Source organism: Oryx dammah, unplaced genomic scaffold (genome assembly GCF_014754425.2).
Source record: "Oryx dammah isolate SB20612 unplaced genomic scaffold, SCBI_Odam_1.1 HiC_scaffold_5, whole genome shotgun sequence".
NCBI classification, from domain to species: domain Eukaryota; kingdom Metazoa; phylum Chordata; class Mammalia; order Artiodactyla; family Bovidae; genus Oryx; species Oryx dammah.
Window position 1 is genome coordinate 57,098,862 of NW_024070189.1, and position 21,855 is coordinate 57,120,716.

The 21,855-nt window shown below is 50.5% G+C and overlaps 1 protein-coding gene across 2 annotated transcripts; it reads left to right on the plus strand.

Annotated features, from left to right (window-relative positions):
* Nucleotides 1–4,819: 4,819 nt before the first annotated feature.
* Nucleotides 4,820–17,833, plus strand: PCDH12 (protocadherin 12). 2 transcript variants are annotated; one of them, XM_040239845.1, is made up of 4 exons: nucleotides 4,820–8,019; nucleotides 11,035–11,132; nucleotides 13,251–13,402; nucleotides 16,766–17,833. In XM_040239845.1, exons 1-4 carry the CDS (start codon nucleotides 5,149–5,151, stop codon nucleotides 17,230–17,232), a joined length of 3,588 nt encoding a protein of 1,195 aa, XP_040095779.1. In that variant the 5' UTR covers nucleotides 4,820–5,148; the 3' UTR covers nucleotides 17,233–17,833. The 2 variants fall into 2 exon arrangements, with proteins under 2 accessions (XP_040095779.1, XP_040095780.1); XM_040239846.1 differs by lacking the exons at nucleotides 13,251–13,402; nucleotides 16,766–17,833 and adding an exon at nucleotides 11,566–11,689.
* Nucleotides 17,834–21,855: the final 4,022 nt, after the last annotated feature.

The window sequence follows — 21,855 nt, forward strand, 5'->3', positions numbered from 1 at the left end:
TGATAGTATATCAGAACTGAGGCATACATGCTGGAGGTAGCCCTCTTCTCCTCTGAAGATTAGGGAGAGGGACGTAAGTGTAACCCTGATTAACTCAGAAATTATGTGGTCCAGTTTTGGAGGCTGTGTTGTGGTAACTAAAGCACAAAATAAGTTATGAATCCTTTTCTTGCACTTTTCTTGAAAACCATGATGGAGAGTCACAGTTTACAACTATCCATCAGAAAGTCCTTATTATCAACCTACTTCCTTCACAGCCTCAGCTGTTCTCTAAGGTACCCCCTCCACAACATCCTCAACCTTCAGCAATTCCCCTCCCCTCATCTATTTTCCCTTTTATTATATAGATCAATTAGGCCTCTCTTCCCAGCAAAAAGGTCCAATCAACTTACCCAACCTGGTCCCAAGTGATCTGAAAGATGAAGCATTTTCAAAGAGAGGAAAATAGAGCTGGCAATTATAAAATTCTCTTTGGCAGTCCAGAAAAAAGAAAACTATGAATTGCCCTGTTCATGGTATTTTGAAAAGCTTTTCAAGTGACTATGATACGTGGACCCTTTTGAGAGATACCACTCTTGATCAAGACACAAAACCTTTCCGCTTCCTGAAAAGTCCTCTCTTAGCAAATTTCTCCCTGCCAAGTAGTATTCTCTCTATGGTGGGCCCAGAAATCCACCCAGATGGGTGGGATTGGACATCTATGATCTGCCCCCAACAGAGACCACAAACAGTGGGGCAGGACCCAGAACAAGTCCTTGAGTCTCCCAGTCAATGGCCCAGGCTAGAATGCCTCCAACTTCAATAAGGTTTTGCTGGGGGAAAAAAAGAGGCAACTCTTAGGTGGTCTAGTCACCTCCCCAACCAGAAAGGTCTTGAGAATGAAGGCCCCCAGCTTCATCAGTGCTGCTTTGGTGGTGCATCGATTTGGTGGTGGTGACTACAGCAGTGGCTGGGCAGATTCACAGGGAGTCCTGGGGGTGGGCAGCCAGACCAGCAGGACATTCCTATTGTGGGGAAATGATCTTAGCCTTCATCCAACTGGTCTTCAAGTCCCTTAGGTGTCAGAGTCTCACCTTGCTGGTCTGAGCCCTCAAAGTTCTTCAGGACACCAGGTATTTAAAGAGATCCTCTGATCTCTGACCCTTTCCACTTCAGTCTCCGACCTCTCCCTATAGTGATGGACCCAAGTATGAGCAACCCAAAGGGTGGTGGTGAACAAGGCCTCCAAGCAACAAGCCCAAGCCTGTCCTCTTTTTAAAAATATTTCAGACTTAGGGATTTGAAACAACTTCTGCTTCTTTGAATCTATTTTTAAGACTCAGGGTGATGTAGGCTTTCCAAACAAATTCCAGTTTTACCCCTTGACATGTGGCTGCTAAAGATCAACTGACCCTGCAGCCAAAAAAGAGGAGGAAGTATTACTAAATGGGGACCTCATTCCTAGAGACAATAGCCTTTAAAAGGTCTGGTGCTTCCTTTCCTGCCCTTGGATTCTTAAAGGGTTGTCTTAGCTTCCTTCACCCAACATGAGTAAAACAAACAGAGAACAATAATAAACCACCTATGAGATCCAAAAGTTTTCATGACCTGTGAGTCCATTTTTTGCATCCATGGGTGCCAGTCAAGGCCACACACACACACACACTCAAATGCCCTTTGAAGAATACTCAAATAAGGGACTTCCCTGGTGGTTTAGTGGTTAAGACTCTGCACTTTCAATGCAGAGGGCAGAGGTTCGCTCCCTGGTTGAGGAACTAAGCAGCATTCCCCCCGCCAAAAAAACCTCAGGTAAAATCTTGAATTCTATCATCCCCCCTCTGTGGGTGTTTGGTCACAGTTGGCTTCCCACTAGGAGAAATGATTATCACCTGGGTATAGGTCCTTCCGCTGTGCTGCACACAGCACAGGAACAGGGGTCTGGAGCTGTGCTGCTGCTGCTGCTGCTGCGTCACTTCAGTCGTGTCCGACTCTATGCGACCCCATAGATGGCAGCCCACCAGCTTCCTCTGTCCCTGGGATTCTCCAGGCAGGAATACTGGAGTGGGTTGCCATTTCCTTCTCCAATGCATGAAAGTGAAAAGTGAAAGTGAAGTCACTCAGTCGTGTCCAACTCTTAGCGACCCCATGGACTGTAGCCTACCAGGCTCCTCTGTCCATGGGATTTTCCAGGCAAGAGTACCGGAGTGGGTTGCCATTGCCTTCTCCCTGGAGCTGTGGACATTTGTGAACTCCAGCCACCCACCTCCCTGCCTCTCTGCCTTTGGCCACCAGATGGCATTCTGGAAACGTTCTACGCACCAGAGCTTCTTGCACCAACGCTCCCCTGCATTACTCCTAGCTGGCTGCCTTACCTCCCTCTTCTCTGTTCCTTTGATCCGTTTCCCAGAGTGCAGCCTGTGGGGCTTTCTGGAAGGCAAATGTGCATGATCCTGAGCAAGTTACCCAACCTCAATGCTCAGCTTCTTCACCCATGGGCTGTTGTGAGGGTGGCGTGGGATGATGTATGTGAAGCACTCAGCACAAGGCTTGGCAGGTAGCTGCTATTTTCATCATGCAGCTCAGAGCCCTTCCAAAGCTCTCCATAGCCTACAGGACAAGGTCCAAGTCCTTAGCATTGGGCCCCAGGCCCATCATCATCCGGTGGCCCTGCTGACATCCCCAGCCCAACTTACTCTTCCTCTGTCCATAGAACCCTCTGTCCACAGACCCTCCTGTAGGACCACAGGGAGCCAGCTTACCCACCTCAGGCTTCTTCCATCCTGCTCCCTCCCCCTGCCTTGCCTCCCTGTTGCCCACCCACCTCCTTTGGCTCACTCCTCCACATCCTTCCGGGTGCATCTAAGGGTCCTCCAGGAGGACCTGAATCCAGAGCCACCCCACTGGACCCACTTCTTTCATTTCCCCACCCTGACCTGAAACTACGAGTCCCTTGGGGGTCACTGTGTCCTGCTCACTGCCTTGCACACAGAAGGATGAGTGAGGGTCAGGCAGTGGGGCCACCATGCAGGCAACCACCAGAGGACCTGGGGCCCACATTGGCTCTCTTTGCAGGACAGGTAGCCCTAGCCTGCGCTCAAGCTGAGGACACCCTGGGAAGTGAGACTTCCTGGCGGAGAAGACAGAGAAAAAAGTGAAGGGACAAGTGCAAGACCATCTTTACCATTTGCACTCAGGGTATAAAGCCTGGCAGATAATACCAGGTAAACTAGACCCATGCAGTGAGTGCTTCCTCTGTGCCAGGCGCTGCGCTGAGCCTTCACTTGTGTCATCTCATTGAATCCTTACCAGAAACTCAGGAGATGCAGGATAGCCATGCTCTACTAGAGAAGGAAACTGAGGCCCAAAGAAGTCATGTGACTTGTGCTATGTCTCTAAGCTAGTGAGTGTTCTGTCTGTCTCCAGGGCCAGGGAATACCCTCATTGGATTCAGACCCTGTGCTGTTGGGAATCTCCAGGGAGTAGAATATGAAGGGGCAGGGTGTGGAAAAGAAAGTACAGAGGGGAGCACAGGTGATGCTTAGGCCAAGGAGGTCCTCATCACACCATCCAAATGGCCACAAGCCTCCAGGCCAGTGGCCCGACTGGAGTCACTTTTGTCCCAACAGGCACCTCCAGCCCTAAGGACCTACCTAGGCAAAGTTGACCCTTAACTCCCATCACATCAAATGCTTTACAAACCTCTGGACTCAACCTCAAAGTAAAGTGCAAGGCTGGACAATGGTGGGGCAGCAGCGGCAGGAGGAAATGAGAAGGAGCAAGCCACCTCAAGGCCACCCAAGCCAGTTGCCCTCTTGGCCACCTGCTGGGTCTCATCTCTGTGACAGGACTCTTGAACAAGAACTGCAGTGGGGAGTGAAGAATTGGAGAAAGGGAGGGAAAGGGAGAGGAAAGGGTGGGAGAGGGAAAGGTATAAAAACCTCCAAGACCAAGGAGTGGGAGGCTGGGGGATTCCCCGGGATAGGAGCTCAAGCTAGACCAGATGTGGAGAACAATGGGCCAGGAGGCTGGGGAGCCAGAAGGGAAGGGGGAGGGAGGCCGCACCGTTGGGTCAGAGAGGTCATTGTGCTTCAGGAGCCAAGGCCACGGGCTCCTTTACAATCTGGTCTGTGTGGGCAAGGGACTGCCCCACGGCCAGTGCAGGAGCCAGAGGCAGTCCCAAGGCAGGCCAAACTGTGCAGATCACAATACCCACCTCCAATAACAATGTCATTGCTCATGACTCTGGGCCAGGCTTTCCATGCACATTCCATTTCATCTCCAAGATTTCTGCCTGAGAGGTCTACTGTTCTTATTCCCATCTCACTCTCAAGATGAGGCCCAGAGAGGTTGAGTGACTTGTCCCACATGACCCGGCTGGGAACTTGCAGGGTCAGAATTTGAACCCAGGCAGTTCAGCTCTGATGGCCACTCTCTTAATCAGCTCTGCTTCCCTTGAGACAAAAATGGGTGATGGGGGCAGAGTCAAGACAGAGGTAGACAAGGGTGGGAAAAGAGGAGTGGGAGGGGAGATGAAGGAAGCAAGGAGAGACAAGGAAGGAGGAGAGGCCGGGGCGTGACTCGTCCAGGAGGGGCCCGGGCTCTCTGCTTACTTGGCCACAGCAGGGGCTCCCCTCCCGTCAGCGGCCGCCTTCCACAGGGACAGCACCTTCCCATCCGGCCTGTCCCCAGCCGCATCCTCCTCGGCGGCAGTCCACTCAGCTTCACGGAAACTCTCTTTCTCTAATTGGCATAGAAACTCACAGCCCTCCCTTTTCCTGTAGGTGGGGTTTCCATAGGAAAAAGCTGCTTCTCTGTTTCCCTGGCCCAGCAACTGTTTGGAAGTCAGATCCTCACATCCTGCTTCACTGGGTCAAGTTCCTCTTGGACCGACTCTTGTCCATCACTGGCTGACGGGGGCCCACAGTGCCCCTGTACCTGGGCTCCCCTGGCAATTTTACCTCCTCGGTCCTCGCACCTCTCAAATCTCTTCTGATGAAAATGGCCTTTCTTTCTGTTAGTTCCATTATCTAATGATGGGACGAGGCTGTGCCAACGGGCCTGGGGGCAGGAGAACGGGGCTAATCCGGTCCCTCAGGAAACACTGGCGGCCTCGCCCAGCCCCTGAAGAACTCTAGCGGTTTCTGGATCTAGCGCACTCTGGTGGTAAGCATGATGCGACTTCTGTCACTTCTGGGACTTTTGGGGCCAGGCGGCTACTTGTTCCTTTCAGGGGATTGTCAGGAGGTGGCCACTCTCACTGTGAGATATCAGGTGGCAGAGGAGGTACCGGCTGGCACCGTGATAGGGAAGCTGCCTCAGGAACGGGGCCGGGAGGAGGGGCCTGGCCAAGCGGGGGCTGCCTTCCAGGTCCTACAGCTGCCCCAGGGACTCCCCATCCAGGTGGACTCTGAGGACGGCGTGCTCAGCACAGGGAGGCGGTTGGACCGGGAGCAGCTTTGCCGGCAGCAGGATCCCTGCCTGGTGTCCTTTGATGTGCTGGCCACAGGGGAGCGGGCGCTTATTCACGTGGAGATCCAGGTGCTGGACATCAATGACCACCAGCCGCAGTTTCCCAAAGGTGAGCAGGAGCTGGAAATCTCCGAGAGCGCCTCTCTGCGCACCCGGATCCCCCTGGACAGAGCTCTGGACCCAGACACTGGCCCCAACACCCTGCACTCCTACACCCTGTCTCCCAGTGAGCACTTCGCCCTGGATGTCATTGTGGGGCCCGATCAGACAAAACATGCAGAACTGGTGGTGGTGAAGGAGCTGGACCGGGAAATCCACTCATTTTTTGATCTGGTGTTAACTGCCTATGATAGTGGGAATCCCCCCAAGTCAGGCACCAGCTTGGTCAAGGTCAGCGTCCTGGACTCCAATGACAATAGCCCTGTGTTTGCTGAGAGCTCACTGGCCTTAGAAATCCAAGAAGACGCTGCCCCTGGTACTCTCCTCATAAACCTGACCGCCACAGACCCTGACCAAGGCCCCAACGGGGAGGTGGAATACTTTCTCAGTAAGCACGTGCCTCTGGAGGTGCTGAACACCTTCAGTATTGATGCCAAGACGGGCCAGGTGACTCTGCTCCAGCACCTAGACTACGAGAAGAATCCGGCCTATGAAGTGGATGTCCAGGCAAGGGATCTGGGTCCCAATCCCATCCCAGCCCACTGCAAGATTCTCATCAAGGTTCTGGATGTCAATGACAATGCCCCAAGCATCCACATCACGTGGGCCTCCCAACCACTGCTGGTGTCCGAAGCTCTTCCCAAGGACAGTTTCATTGCTCTCATCATGGCCAACGACCTGGACTCAGGAAACAATGGCCTGGTCCACTGTTGGCTGAGCCAAGAGCTGGGCCACTTCAGGCTGAAAAGGACCAATGGTAACACATACATGCTGCTAACCAATGCCACACTGGACAGAGAGCAGTGGCCCCAATATACCCTCACTCTGTTGGCCCAAGACCAAGGACCCCAGCCCTTATCAGACAAGAAACAGCTCAGCATTCAGATCAGTGATGCCAATGACAATGCACCTGTGTTTGAGAAAAGCAGGTACCAGGTCTCCACTCGGGAAAACAACCTACCCTCTCTTCACCTCATCACCATCAAGGCCCATGATGCAGACCTGGGTGTAAATGGGAAAATCTCATACCGCATCCAGGACTCCCCAGTTTCTCACTTGGTAGCTATTAACTCAGACACAGGTGAGGTCACCGCACAAAGGTCACTGGATTATGAACAGATGGCCAGCTTTGAGTTCCTGGTGATTGCAGAGGACAGCGGGCAGCCCAAGCTCTCATCCAGTGTCTCTGTTTGGGTCAGCCTCCTGGATGCCAATGATAATGCCCCAGAGGTGATTCACCCCATACTGAGCAATGGGAGAGCCAGCCTCTCAGTGCTTGTAAACGCCTCCACAGGTCATTTGCTGGTGCCCATTGAGAATCCCAATGGCCTGGGCCCAGCAGGCACTGACATACCACTACAGGCCACCTCCAGCTCTCGGCCATTCCTTTTGGTGACTATCATAGCAAGAGATGCAGACTCGGGTGCAAATGGAGAGCTTCTCTACACCATTCGGAGTGGGAACGAAGCCGGTGTCTTCGTCCTCAGCCCCAACCTGGGGCAGCTGTTCATCAACATCACCAATGCCAGCAGCCTCACTGGGAGTGAGTGGGAGCTGGAGATTGTGGTGGAAGACCAAGGCAGCCCCTCCTTGCAGACCCGAGCCCTGCTGCAGGTCTTGTTCGTCACCAGTGTGGACCACTTGAGGGATTCAGCCCGTGAGCCAGGGGCCCTGAGCACATCGGTACTCACGGTGATTTGCCTGGTCGTACTGCTTGCTGTCTTTGGGTCGATCTTGACTCTGATCACGTCTATCTGCCGGACAGAGAAAAAGGACAACAGGGCCTACAACTGTCGGGAGGCAGAGTCCACCTACCGTCACCAGCCCAAGAGGCCCCAGAAACACATTCAGAAGGCAGACATCCAACTTGTGCCTGTGCTAAGGGGCCAGGTGGATGAGCCTGGCGAAGTCGGGCAGCCCCCCAAGCATGTGGGCGAGGAAGCAATGATGGAAGCAGGCTGGGACTCCTGCCTGCAGGCCCCCTTTCATCTCACACCGACTCTGTACAGGACTCTGCGTAACCAAGGCAACCAGGGAACGCTGGCCGAGAGCCGAGAGGTGCTGCAGGACACTGTCAACCTCCTTTTCAACCATCCCAGGCAGAGGAACGCCTCCCGGGAGAACCTGAACCTTGCCGAGCCCCAGCCTGGCCAGCCCCGCTCAAGGCTCCTGAAGGCTGCGGGCAGCCCCACAGGAAGAGTGCCTGGAGACCAGGGCAGCGAGGAGGCCCCACAGAGCCCACCAGCCTCCTCTGCAACCCTGAGGCGGCAGCGGAATCTCAATGGTAAAGTAGCCCCTGAGAAAGAATCAGGCCCCCGTCAGATCCTGCGGAGCCTGGTCCGGCTGTCTGTGGCTGCCTTTGCGGAGCGGAACCCTGTAGAGGAGCTCACCATGGATTCGCCTCCTGTTCAGGTACCTCTCTCTCTGGTCACCCCTGGGCCACCACGAACAGCATCAGACCCTGTTACCCTCACATTCATTCCTTAGGCTCACCAAGCACCTTAGGATGCACTGGGTACAGTGATTCAGCTCTGGAGTCAAAAGAATTTAGCTGTGTGATCCTGGACAAATGACTTACTGTCTCTGAGCTTTAGTTTCCTTATCTATAAAGCAGGGATGGCAGTAAGAGCATCTGCCTCACAGAATTGTCACTTAATTCCTATTGAGCACTTACTCAGAGCACCTGGCACACCCAGACACACAGCAAAGGCAGCAAGCAACAGTACCTGCCTTCATCTCATTTGGGCAATTTTCCCTGTGAAGCAAGCTGGCATGGGCATTACTGCCCCCCGGGTCTCAGGGGCTGCCTGAGACCCCAGAGCTTGCCGGTTAGGCCTGCTGGGTAGGGCAGTGGAAACAACCGTGGGACTTGGGAGTTAGGCAAATCTAGGTTCCAATTTCGGCACAGTCACTTTAGGAGCTGGGCAACATTATCTTATTTTCTTCATCTATAAGATGGGAGTTGTGATACCAAACTTACCTGTGTCTACCTCCCAGGGGGTTGAAGATTGAATGGGATGATGAATGGCTGTGTCCAGTGACCTAGGGTTTACTGGACACAAATGGGAAAGCTTTTTCTGGGATGGGGCCTGATCTCACATCTATATCGACTCCTCTGAACCCCAGATCATTTCCCTGTGATCAAGGCACACTTCTGTCGTGAGCCAGGCCATCGGCTCATGTTTCCTGCAGAGCAAGGACGTTGCTTCCTTCCCCCACCTCTTCCCCAGGAAGCCACCTGGAGGCGGCCCAGCTGCTCTTTCAGGAGTCCTGCCCTGGCTCTGTGCAGTCCCAGAAGTGTTGCCCAGAGCCATTCATTCATTCACCTATTCATTCATCAAATGCTTATTGAATAAACTCTTTGTGTCAAATATGGTGCTGGTGGTTGCCAGAGACAGCAGAGAGCAGGCCCTGAGGGTGACCCTATTGAAAGAGAGAAGGGCACCCAGGTGAGATTGACATAAAGGTAAGAGGTAGCTTGCCTAATGCTTGTGTCTTTCCAATAGCATAGTGCTGCAGTGGAGTCAGATCTGGGTTAAAATTCCATCCAGCCCTGCCTCTAATTGCTAGGTAGCCCCTGTGAGTGTCAGGTGCCACATCTGCAAAATGGGTATAATAGCATCCTTTTCCTTGGGTTACTGAAGAAGGACATGAGATTAGATACCACTGGGGACAGTTAGTAAGTGCTTATCCTGAGATCTATTACTAAGTGATTTATAGATGTTCACTCATTAAATACTCATATCCACAACCAACACATGACCTGGGTCTTGTTATTATCCCCTGTTTTCCTGCTGAGGAAACTGAGCCTCAGGATTCCTTAAGGTCACACAAATGGGAAATAGAGCAGGGGAAGATTTAGGATTTGAACCTGAGTCTGACTCGAGTCCGACTCTAGCTGTGAAATGACCCAGAATGACAGCACATCACCTAGGGGCTGGCACTCAGGGTGTGTCCCTGAAGTATCGGCTGTCACTCGAGAAAAGGGTGGCAGGTGCCTTAGGAGGGTTTCTGGGCCTGGGCCAGGAGGTGGGAATGGCCCTGAGGCAGGCAGTGGGGCCCTGACACTCCCAAGTCACAGTGAAACCCCAGTCCCAGCCACCTCCCCTTCCAGACCTCCTCTGAGGTCGGCCCTTTCTGTCACAGCTGCCCAAAGGGCAGAGGGATCTCCTCAGCGGGGAGGTGAGCTGGGCCTGGGAGGCAGACACAACATTTCTAGGAGTAACAGCCCAAACCCCGCCTCGACTCTGCGGAGCATTTTAAACTTTAAAACCACCTAATTAATCCTGACAAGCCTGAGAAGGCTGGGTAGTATTTTTAGATTCACCTTAGAGATGAGGAAACTGAGATCTGAGTACATCTAAAAACCTGCCTGTCATCACACACCAAGCTAAAAGTGACTTTGACTTGGCCTGTTGCCTCCCTCATAAGAGCCTGTGGGGCCTAGCCCTGAACATCTCACCCACCCCTGTCCCATTCACCAGCCTTTCTGAAACTCCACTGTCTCCTCTGGCCTTTCAGCTTGAGTACCTTCTAACTGAAACTCCTTTCACCCCTCGCCCAGACTCTCACCCTCTCTCTACTTGCTAACCCTCTATGGAAACTCCAGGTCTCAGTAGAGGGGCCTGTGATGCACTATGAACTCAGAAAACATTTGTTGAAATAAGTGAATGACTTCCCCCTGTAGCCATACCCCTGCACACACACACACAACTGCCTCCTTGCTCTAAGTTGGATGAGGGGCTTTCATCTGCTCCACTTCACCTCTATCTTTTCCTAACTCCGATGTAAGCCCCCATAGTAGCCCACATGCGCTGTCTCCCCTGACTGTTCTCCCAGGCAGACTGGGAGTTCCCTGAGGGCAGCGACTGGGCCGTGATCTCATTCTTACTTCCATAGCAAGCACAGGCCCTGGCACAAGCAGGCTCTCATTAAATACTTGTCGAGTGAATGAAAGGATGAATAAATGATTCAAAGACACCCTCTGCCTTCTTATAACATAGTTACATCTGACCCACCAACATTGGCTGAGTGTTTGAATACAGCTGAAGAGGGGGATATAATACTTTAAGATGATCCTTATTGAAGTAATAATACATTTATAGTCAGGAAATGCCTTTTCCACCCCCCTCCCACAGTGTCCACCGGGAGCAGGTCTCATGGGGCCCCCCAGAGGGCCCTTATTCTTTCTCTCAGACACCCAGGTCCCGGGAATCTGTAGTTGACACAAAGCCAAGCAGGGAACCTGCCTGCAAACGTCCCTGCCTCCGTCACCATCACTGTTCACCATCCCCCATCCAATCCACAAACATCTGAAGCTGGAGGAAAGACTATAAAAAGAAAGCGCCGGCACTGAGGGAAACATCCGGTAAGGAAGTGTGCTGGGTCGGAATTGTGTGGAGTCAACAGATTTTTCCTGTCTTGTAGCAAATCTCCCAGCTGCTGTCCTTGCTGCATCAGGGCCAATTCCAGCCCAAACCAAACCACCGGGGAAATAAGTACTTGGCCAAGCCTGGCAGCAGCAGGTAAGCAGCACGTAGCCCCAACTCTGGCTTCTCAAGCCCCCTCCCCACCAGCCTGCCCTCACCCCTGCAGCTTCTGTGCTGCAAGGAAGGGTGACCACATTCCAGATGCTGCTTCCCTGGGAGACTGCAGAGAACAGCATCCATCCCCCAACCCAGACAGCTTGGTCCTGGAGCTACTGTATTAATAGTATTTACAGGACCCAGAGTCAATAAGGAAATGACTTCATCCCTGAGGCTCTATCTGTCCTCTGACTTCAGAGGGACTAGACTATGGACTTTAAATCTGCAACGTTCAGCCTTCTTGCTCTTGACCCTTAAATATAATATGAAGGTTCCTGGCTAAGGATATGGGTATGTGGGTGTGTTTCTTTGGGCTGTCCTAGAATTAAAGAGACCTCAAGAGGACAACTAATTTAACTCCCTCTTGTTACAGATGGAGAAACTGAGGCTCTAAGTAGTTTGATCCTACCCAGCTACGTAAACTTGAGTAAGTCAGATCAAGCCTCAGGCCTGCAGTTTCTCATCTGTGAGATGGAGGTCGCCACTTCCTTGTAGTGATGGGGTAAGAATTTAGTGACCACAAGTGTTCTAAGCCTGTGGCCCAGTGCCTGGAACAAAGGAGGTATACAAACAATGCTAAGTCCTTTCCCCTTAAAGTGACTTTGCTCAAGGTCAAGTAACCAGTGAGTGGCAAAGCTGGGATTGGCTCTCTGGACACTGACTTCCAGTTCAGTGCTCTTGCTGTGACAACTTATAGTCATTTTGTTTGGTTGGTTTTTGGTGAAAATATCTAGAAACACTGTAGAGTAGGGGTGAGCACATATACTCCAGAGTCATCTCAGCCTGCCTTTGAAATCTGACTTCATCACTTAACCTGTGGGAACCTTGGGCAAGATGCATAATCTTTACAAGTCTTGGTCTTCTCATTTGTAAAATGAGGATGATAACAAGGGTAGCCCTTACAGAAGTGAAAGGTTTGATGAGAAGGCGAATATACCTTGCAAAGCATATGTCTGACTCAGAGTAATTGCTCAATAAACATTAGTTGTTGTCATTACTTGCAAACTTGCCACCTTCCTGCTGAAATGGCCATAGAGAAAAAGCAGCAAGGACCCCAGGCCTTAAAGGCTGTTGGGGAGCCTTCCCAGATGCTGGGATGAGAAGCCAGGCCTACCCACTGTGTTGAGGTAGTCCCAGGAACTGGCCTCCTCAGTGATAGCAGCCATGGGAGGGAGAGGCCAGGGAGACAGCAAGAAACCCCATAGTAGACTCTTAGTAGTTTTGGGATGCCTTACCTCAGCTGCATCCTATATTGACCTGCTCTTCTGGTCTGGGATTTAGCCTCAAACAAGGAGAAGGGAACATTGAGTCATTCAGTCCACCAGGTATTTATTAAGCACCTACTATGTGCCAACCTCTGTTCAGTGCACTGGTGAGAGAGCAGGGAATGGCACAGACAAAAGTCCTTGCCCTTGGAGACTTGGCAGATGAATGAATGCTGGCTTCCTGATGGTCCAGTGGCTCAGACTCCGCATTTCCAATGCAGGGGGCTCAGGTTCGATCCCTAGTCAGGAAACTAGATGCCACATGCTGCAACTAAGACTTGGAATAGCCAAATAAGTAAATAAAAATAAATACTAAGAAAAAGAACCCTGCCATCACTGAAACTCATACTCGGCTGGAGGGATGGAGAGATGGAAGGGTGATTGCGCTGGATCAACCAAGGTTTACTAAACTCCTACTCTGTACCAGGTAACGAGAAGGAACGGAGGGACAACGGTGAATAGTATCTGTGCATTCAGTCACTTTTGTTTGCTGAGTGCTTACAACACTGTCTAAGGCCTTTACCTGCGACACCTCATTTTATCCCCACAATGCCCCGTAAGGTGGTTGTTATTTATTGCTCTCATTTTACAGATGAAGAAACAGACTCAGAGTAGGCAAGGGGGCTGGGATCAAGAAACCCAGGTTGGTCTGACTCTGAAGCCTGGGCTGGGAACCTAGTTCACTTTGCAGATGAATGAATGCTGGCATGAATAGCAGAATATTCATAAGCAGGAATGAATGAATCTGTGTGTGAATTTCCTCACTGGTGGAATGGATTGGCTTCCTCTGCAGGAGTGCAATCCCAGACACAGATGGCCCAGGCACCAGGGCTGGTGGCCAGGCAGAAGCAGACCAGGAGGAAGGACCCCTGGACCCTGAAGAGGACCTCTCTGTGAAGCAGCTGCTAGAAGAAGAGCTGTCGAACCTCCTGGACCCCCACACAGGTAGGGACTTCTCAGGGTCACCCTGACCCCACTTCTGCCCCTACAGTCCCTTCCTGTGCCCAGGCTTCAGGGGGCTGCTCCAATCCACTGCAGGGAAACACAGCTAGTCTATTTCTGGAGAAGACTATCAGCAACATTTTTTATTTCCCCTGGAGCTTCAGGTCTTCATTTGTTTAAAGACCAGATTCGTCTTTGATTATGCATTTGAAAAATCATCAAAGAATAGTGAACAATTACTGAGCTCTCGGTGTGTGCCAGGTACTAAGGAAGCATCTTGTAGGCATTATCTCAAGTTAAGCTTCTACACAGTCTTCTGAAGTAGACATTAGGAGTTCCAACTTAGAAATCAGCAAACTGAGGCTCAGAAAGGTATCACAGCCTGCCCAGAATCACCTAGCTCATCAGTGATTGAAGAGAAGTCAACCTGGGCCCACCTACCATTAGGGGACCTCTCTTTACCTCTTAAACGACTCATCTGCATTTCTTTAATGTGTTTGAACACCCCTTTACCATGAGAACTCAAGAATCTGCTGGCCCTCCCACATCTCCCCGACAACACACATCAGTCAGCCTCCTCCAAGTAACACACACTAAGTCTGACCTATGCTATGGTTTTCTGCTGCATAGTTAATAATCTATTTCTCATCTGGTCATATTTGTGTGCTGAAGGCATGGCAGGAATTTCCCTTTCCTTGGTTAAAAAAATATAGCTAACATTTATTGAGTGCTTTCTGTGTGCTAGTCCCTCTTCTAAGTGCCTCATGAGAAAATCTTCTGAGATTGGGACTATTCATTATCCCCATTTCATAAAGGAAAAAAAAAAAAACTGAGGGGCCAGGGTTTTAATAATTTTCCCAAGGTTGTGTAGCCTATGGTTATTAACCCAGGCAGTGTGGCTCTAAATTGAAATTAAGTAAAACGAAATCTAATTAAAAGTAAGTAAAATGAAAAATTCAGTTCCTCAGTCATACCAGCCATGTTTCCAGTGCTACATGTGGCTAATGGATATTGCTTTGGACGGCACAAATACACAGAACTTTATAGGACTGCATTGTCTAGAATGTAGAGCTATGAGGTCCATTCCAATAACCAATAGCCATATGTGAAGACGGCTGGACCAGCTGAGATGTGATAGAAGTATAAAACACACTCTAGAGTTTGAAGACTTAGTATGAAAAAAGCATGTAAAACATCTCATTAATAATTTTAAAAATATTGATTACATGATAAAATGATGATATTAAATATAAAAAATGTACATAAATTAATCTCACCTTTTCTTTTTACTTTTTAAATCTGGCTATTAGAAAATTTCAGATGACCTCAGTGCTGGTGTTATATCTCTATGCCCCAGCTTTGTGCTGGAACCTGTGGGCTTAATTCCCATGTGGTCCTGATTCCTCATAGCACAGAGGGCAAGGAACACAGGAGGATGGTAACAAGTTGGAGAACGAATAGCACAGCATCGGTAGCAGAGCCTGCGCTGCCCATAGGGCTGGACCATGATGGGGCTACTGGTGAATGTGCCTGACACTGGGGTCTCAGTTGCATCAGGTAAAAGCCCCACTGGAGGATGTGATGATGCTCATATTTTACTGGCTGCATGAGCTCACTGCATCCTCATAGCCACCTACAAGATAAATGCTACTATCTCACCACTTTATAAGATAAAAAAAGAGGCTCAGAGAGATTAAGCAAGTTTTCCAAGTTCACACTGCTCATAAGCTGCAAAGCTAGGAAATCAAACCCCAGTCTGCCCAGTGCCCACCTGCCTCAGAGTGAATTCACCATCATGTTTCAGCCATTCTCCTACACTCCACTGATTTTCTCATTCCAAGCTTCATTCCTTCTGAAGCCCTCTGACCCTTGTACAAGGAAAAGCCTGATTCTGTAACACCAAAAGAGTTCCAACCTTATTACCCCAGAGTCTCAGGGAACTAAGGTTTACATTTCCCAAATGTCCAGGGTTAATATTTATGTTCATTCAATCATTCAATAAACGTTCACTGAGCCCTGGGCATGGGCTGGACTAGTCAGAAAGGGGCTGCCTCACAGCCTGTATAGCCCCGCACTGACAAGGCAAGACCAAGACTCATTTATCAATAGAAACAGCATTTAGCTGTATTTTGGAATAACTTTTCAAAATCACAAAAGTAATATTTGGTTAATAGAGACAAATGTAGATAAACAAAAAGGGAATAAATCATTTCTGCCCCGGGGCAATTTCAGCTAACACTTTGACTTATCCCTTTCCAGTCTTTCACTCTATGCACAGATTTTAAACCAGCTCACCTTAAGCAAGTATTAAATACATGTTAAAGTAGTTGTTGTGCTTTTTTTTTTTTTTTTTTAAAGATACAGATTCTTAACCACAAGGCCTATGCTTTGTCTCCTCTGCCCTGGCCTCTATCACTGGGCCTGAGACTGGTTTCCCAAGACAGGATTTTCTGTTGAAGAGATGGCAAACGGAGAAGTGTGATGGTGGGATTCAGGGTCAGGGGGACTCTTTTTCACTGCCCCATGCCTTTCCCGGGACAGCTCTTAGGCAGCCAGCCCCTTCACAGGTTTCCTGCAGCTTGAGAGGCGAAGGTTGAGGTGTCGAGAGCATGCGGTGTGGAGAGCGAGTGACAGTACAGACCTTAGCAGGCCAGGGAAACCAGCACCACAGGTGAGCACCTAGCATCCAGGGAGAGAGGAAGGGCACATTCTCCAGACAGTGGGTCTCAGTGGTTCAGTCACAGGGGGCTTCCAATCATCAGACCTGGGGGTCAAATCTGGGCTTGGGTGCCTAGTAGATGAATGACTGAACTTCCCGGAAATCGTTTCCTCATCCATAAAATACTCTTGACTTCAAAGGTGTGTGTGGAGGTTAAATGAGATAATTATGCAAATTGCTTGGCACAGAAATACTTAATAAGTGGTCACTATTATTATTATTATGAATAGGAAAGGAAGGCAGCAACAAGCCAGGAACTACAGCATTGGCTAAAAAGGGGAATCCCTCCAGCTTTCCCATCCTCAACTAGTGGTGTCTGTCCTGAGGGAGTGAAAATCCTGGCTGTACAGGGACGGATGGAGGCCCCCTAAACCCGAAACACCCCTGGGGACTGGGAGATGCTTTAGAAAGAGGCCAATTTCTAATTCTAGGCCTTCCTCCTCCCGCGGCCGCGTCCTCACTCCAGCTCACGAGCGAACCTCAGTCGCTGCCTTCCTGCCCAGCGCGCTTCCTCATCAGGGCCTCTTCCTTCCCGCCCCCCTCCGCCGCCCCATCTGTCCCCCCCCATTTCCCTTCCCTCCTTTGTCTGGCGCCCCGCCCGCCCTCCCGGGGCTCCGCCCTCACCGCGTCCCCTTCGCCCCCTACAGGCCTGGCCCTGGACCGGCTGAGCGTCCCCGACCCGGCCTGGATGGCAAGACTTTCTTTGCCCCTCTCCACCAACTACCGTGACAACGTGTTCTCCCCGGACGCTGCGACCTCGGAGGAGCCCAGGACCTTCCAGACGTTCGGCAAGGCGCCCGAGCTGAGCCCGACAGGCACGCGGCTGGCCAGCACCTTCCTGTCGGAGATGAGCTCGCTGCTGGAGATGCTGCTGGAGCAGCGCCCCGCCGTGCCGGTGGAGGCCGCCTCCGAGGTGCTGCGGCGGCTCTCTGTCTGCGGGAGGACCCTCAGTCTAGACCTGGCCACCAGCGGGGCCGCGGGCTCGGAAGGCCTCACGGGCCTAGCTGGAAACAAGGGGGCCGAGAGCAGGACCAGCAGTGGCAGCAGCAGCAGCAGGGGCCAGTGGATCCAGGAACCGGGGACCCTGGGGGATGTTAGGAAGCCCAGGCCCTGAGGATTCTGGGACAGGAACTGGTGTCTCTAATCTTTGAACTCACTGACCAGAGGTGGCCTGAGAACTTTAGGGTGATGGATGCTGCCCCACAGAGGAGGCTGGAGCCCCAGGACAAAGAGCTGGCTGACCAAAGCAACCCCATGTTAAGTGCTGGCTCTACCTGTGGAATTTTTGGAGGAGGGAAGGTTTGTGGCTAAGTGTTTGCTGGCAAAACACATGGAAGAAGAGCACAGAGAGTTCATCCTCTTTGCAAAACAGATGCCAAGGAGCATCCCAAGCAGGAAGGAGGGCCTGGTTGCACCCTGGAGGGTTGGGGACTGGATCCTGGGGCACCAGGCAAAGCTCTCTGACCTACTAATAAAGGAAATACAGTGGGTAGTTACCCTGTTTGCACCTGTCAGGAGGGGCAGGGAAAAGGGAAGAGTAGGGTGAGGGTTGTCATCCAGTCGCTGGCCGGAGTGTCATTGTGGGCCTGGATGGGAGGGTGCACAGTGTTAGGTCAGCGGTGATGGACATAGGTACACTTGACCCTTGTTCCCTTATTGCTACAGTATCAAATAATCTGCTTCCCAGGTGAAAATTAAAGCTAAGAAAAGCATGAGTATTTATAGAGTATTAACAGGGGCCAGGCACAAATCTTTACAATAGGATTTAATTTCATTTCCTCACAACCAGAGGAAGGGAGATGTTATTATCCCCATTTCACATACAAGGCCATGAGACTTGGGAGAGGCTGAGTGTCTTGCCCAAGATCAAGCAGAGAAAGGAGGCAGAGCCAGAAATTGGAACTAGGCTTGTCCAACACAAATACCCATGCTCTCGACTTTGGCACTAGACTGCCAGACAAGGAAAAGATAGGAAGAGCTACCACAGGTGGGCTTTTGCCAGAAGTGGACTTGCCTGAAATCCCCTCAGGAAAAATATTGAAAAGAATATTTCCAAAGCTTCTCAGGCTGCACATCTCTGCTCTTCCAAACGCAGAGTGAGGGGGACTTGTCATGGACCTGATGCAGGCTGGGCCTCTGCAGACTCCTGTCCTTCCTTAGCAAGCAGCCCTTCAGGTGCAGAAGTCATCTTTCCAGACCCACTAATCGTGGGTAAATCTTCCTCTGTCACAGCAGTGAATGCAGGCCCTAGAGGAGTGTATGAACTGGGTCTATGAAATCAACACTGACAGCAACAAACCTTCCAGGGGAGGAGGGGATGAAAAAAACAGCAAGTATTTTCCCAAGGTTCAGCCTTATAATTTTCCTGGAAGTTTCCAAGCAGTCTATTCAGCTTCTCGACAATGTGGAGGCTCTCCCTGGTACTAAAGAAAAAATTTCTGTGCCTCTCCTTTCGTCCTTTTCCGGAGCTCAGATTTTCAAAGGAACATGTGACCTATAAAAAAGGTAAGCAGCACTGCTCGTCACTAAACCTCCACAGACAGGCAGTTTTAATCACAAGGAGTCTGAACGCTTTATTGCCAAAGAAATGGCAAGACAGGAATGTTCACTCTTCACTGAAAGGTGCCAATCATACTCCCATCTAGGGATAATGAAAACCATCCATACTTGGAATGTAGTGAGGCATCATTATTCCATTATCCCATTTTACAGATGAACAAAATGGGGCCTCCAAAGTGCTTCAGGAGCTCTGGGAGCAGGGTCTCTTGGTCTCTGATATCTCACTCCAGGGCAGAATAACCTCTTTACAAGATCTGTGATTTGCAAGTTGTTTGGTTCCCCAAGCCAATGAAAGAGGCTGGGGGACACCAAGCAGGTGGGGTTTCCAATCTGACCAGCAAGGCACCTGGCCCAAGGCAACACTTGATGAATACTTGTTGAATGGAAGAAAAAAATGAAACAGTGGGTACAGAAATGCTACAGGATTCTCTTTTCTCTATACTGGAGCTCCAGGTATCAGACTTCATTAGAAAAGAGAAGGAAAAAAAAAAACAGGTTCGATTACATGAAAACAGACTGAAAACCATAGCACTGGAGTAGACAGTGCTGACCCCCAATCACTAGTGGATTTTTAGTGCAGAGCTGATGTTGGGCGATGGAGAGAACAGATGAGAAGAGGAGATGACCTAGGAAGCTGGAACCATTGCTCACAATTGGATCACTGCCGCCCTCTAGTTCAAAAGACCTAAATCTGTAATCCTTGGAACCTCTGCATACTTGGCAAAATTTTGTGTACAGGCTTTTTTTCTAGGCAGAAGATACAGAGTTATCAGATTTTCAAAGGAACATGTGACCTATAAAAAAGGTAAGCAGCACTGCTCGTCACTAAACCTCCACAGACAGGCAGTTTTAATCACAAGGAGTCTGAACGCTTTATTGCCAAAGAAATGGCAAGACAGGAAGGACTGACTGGCCCAGAGCCACACAGCAGGCTTGTGGCAGAGCTAGCATCTACATCTGAAATTCAGATGATGTTCTTTCTGATATATCAAGGGTCCTTAACCTGGGGTTCCTGGTCGAGCTTTGGGATCTAAGGACCTGCTTGAATAGCATGCAAAATTGGGAGGATGAGTACTTTTCCATGAGAAGGAGACAGTGCTTTCATCTGATTCTCAAAGGGGTCTGTGACCTAAATAAGATTAAGGACCACTGTGATCCTTGCTTCCCCACAGAATCTGGAGAACTCGTAGGTAGAGCTGTTATTGAGGCAAACGACCTTTGATAAGGGCTGGGGTGTATGTTGGTGAGCCTTGGTGCTCTTGCCCAAACCTAGCAACCCCTCCAAGGGCTGATGCCAGTCCTTTCCCCCAAGAAACAGTTGAGAGTGAGACAGTGCGTATGCTGACAGAACTGAGTGTGCTGAACAGAAAGGTTACAGAAACTTCTTGACATCAGCTGAGATGTCAGAGCTGAAGCTTTGGACATACTCAAACATCTTCCACCAAGATGGGCTCTGTCCCCCGGGAGACTGAAGGAGCAGGCGAGCCAGTGAGCACTCGGTTAAATGTCGTCTTAATTTGGAAAGCGCAGGGGGACATTTTTTTTTTATCAATAGTCAGCTATTCTCCAGCACTAGGAGCGCCACAACGCAGTGCTCACTTGGAGCCCGGGGGCAGTTTCGAGACTGACAGGCAGCCTCCCTGTCTGTCACCTAACTTCAGCTTGGCAGGTCACTGACCCTACCTCTCCTCTGACTGAAATGAGAGGGATATGGCAACTACCACCCTTGGGACTCTGGAGAGAACACAGCAAGACAGGAACAGGAGGGGAAGAGTTTCAGCACAGAAAATAGGTCAGTATTTTCCAGTCTCTACTGAGTAAATGGGTACAATATAGTGGGTCAGGGGTGGGACGCATGATCAGAAACATTCATTCAACAAACATTTTGTATTTATGAGTAATTACTAAGGGTCAGAAGAAGCACTAGGAATGGCAGTGGGGGGAGGGGTACACAGAATCATTTAAATATTTTAAAGCAATTGCTATGTGTTGGGTAGTCTTGGCACTGGCTGATGTCAGGTGGAGAGAAGACAATGCATAGAATCACTCATTCACTGAATGAAATTTACTGAACATTTGCTTAATGCCCTGCACTGAAAATATAATGAACCAAACAGCGTCCGCAGTGCCAGTGAAAAGTTAAAGTGTTAGTCATGTCTGACTCTTTGTGACCCCATGGACTACAGCCCACCAGGCTCCTCTGTCCATGGAATTCTCTAGGCAAGAACACTGGAGTGGGTAGCCATTCCCTTCTCCAGGGGATCTTCCCGACCCAGGGATGGAGCCCTGGCCTCCTGCACTGCAGGCGGATTCTTCACCAGCTGAGCCGCCAGGGAAGCCACGGTGGCAGGGGCCTCTGAAACCAGCATCTCCAGATAAGGAAACTGGGGCAGAGCGCCTTGGCAAAGGGCTCACCACTGAGGGGCCAGGGCTCCGACACCGGGTCCTCTGGACCCAGGCTGGCCCTGCTAATGGGGCCACCTCCCTAGCCTCCCCTCACATCTCCTTTCAGGGCACTGACAATGAGTCATTAAGAGCAGGATTTTAATGGCAAAAGCACAGCAGTTCCAGGGGCTGTGAGGAAGCCCATCCCCTGGGGCTGCACAGAGACCGCAGGGACTGAACAGCTGAGGATTTTTGGCCCCTTGATAACATTCCTCTCACGACTCTCCATCCTTCCTGCTCCACAAAAGGAGCTTAAAAATATCCCCCCTCTGTATCTGGCATGTCAGATTGGATTAGCACTTAATTTGTAACAACCGATGGGGAGGGAGAGCCCTACCTGGCCATCACCACAGGAGGCCCAGGGTCCCCAGACTGTCTGAACTGCCCCTTGGCCCCAGGCATGACCAGAGAAGCTGATAATCAGAGAACCCCCAGTGACAAAAGGAGGGGAAGAGGCTGGGGAGTGTGGCTCCATGGGAAGGCAGGAAGTGACACTTTACACAGGGGGTGCCCCAGGAAGGCTTACCAGCTATGAGGGGACCTGGGCTCTGTGCCCAGCTCTATGAAGGGAGCACTCGGTTAACCAAGTTCTTTACTGCAGGACTTCTTGGAACCTTGAATATGCTGATGTATATTGTGAATCTATAAAAAGGGGATGTCTAGTGCAGCATTTCCCAAACTTATCTGACCACAGACCTTTTTTTTTTTTTTGCAGAGAGACGAGTGCGCTGCA

What these genes read in the sequence shown, in the direction of transcription:
- PCDH12 (XM_040239845.1), top strand. Translation starts at nt 5,149, where the DNA reads ATGATGCGACTTCTGTCACTTCTGGGACTTTTGGGGCCAGGCGGCTAC. An exon ending in TGGATTCGCCTCCTGTTCAG is followed by an intron (nt 8,020 to 11,034) that starts GTACCTCTCTCT and finishes CCTGTCTTGTAG; the next exon opens with CAAATCTCCCAGCTGCTGTC. An exon ending in GCCAAGCCTGGCAGCAGCAG is followed by an intron (nt 11,133 to 13,250) that starts GTAAGCAGCACG and finishes CTTCCTCTGCAG; the next exon opens with GAGTGCAATCCCAGACACAG.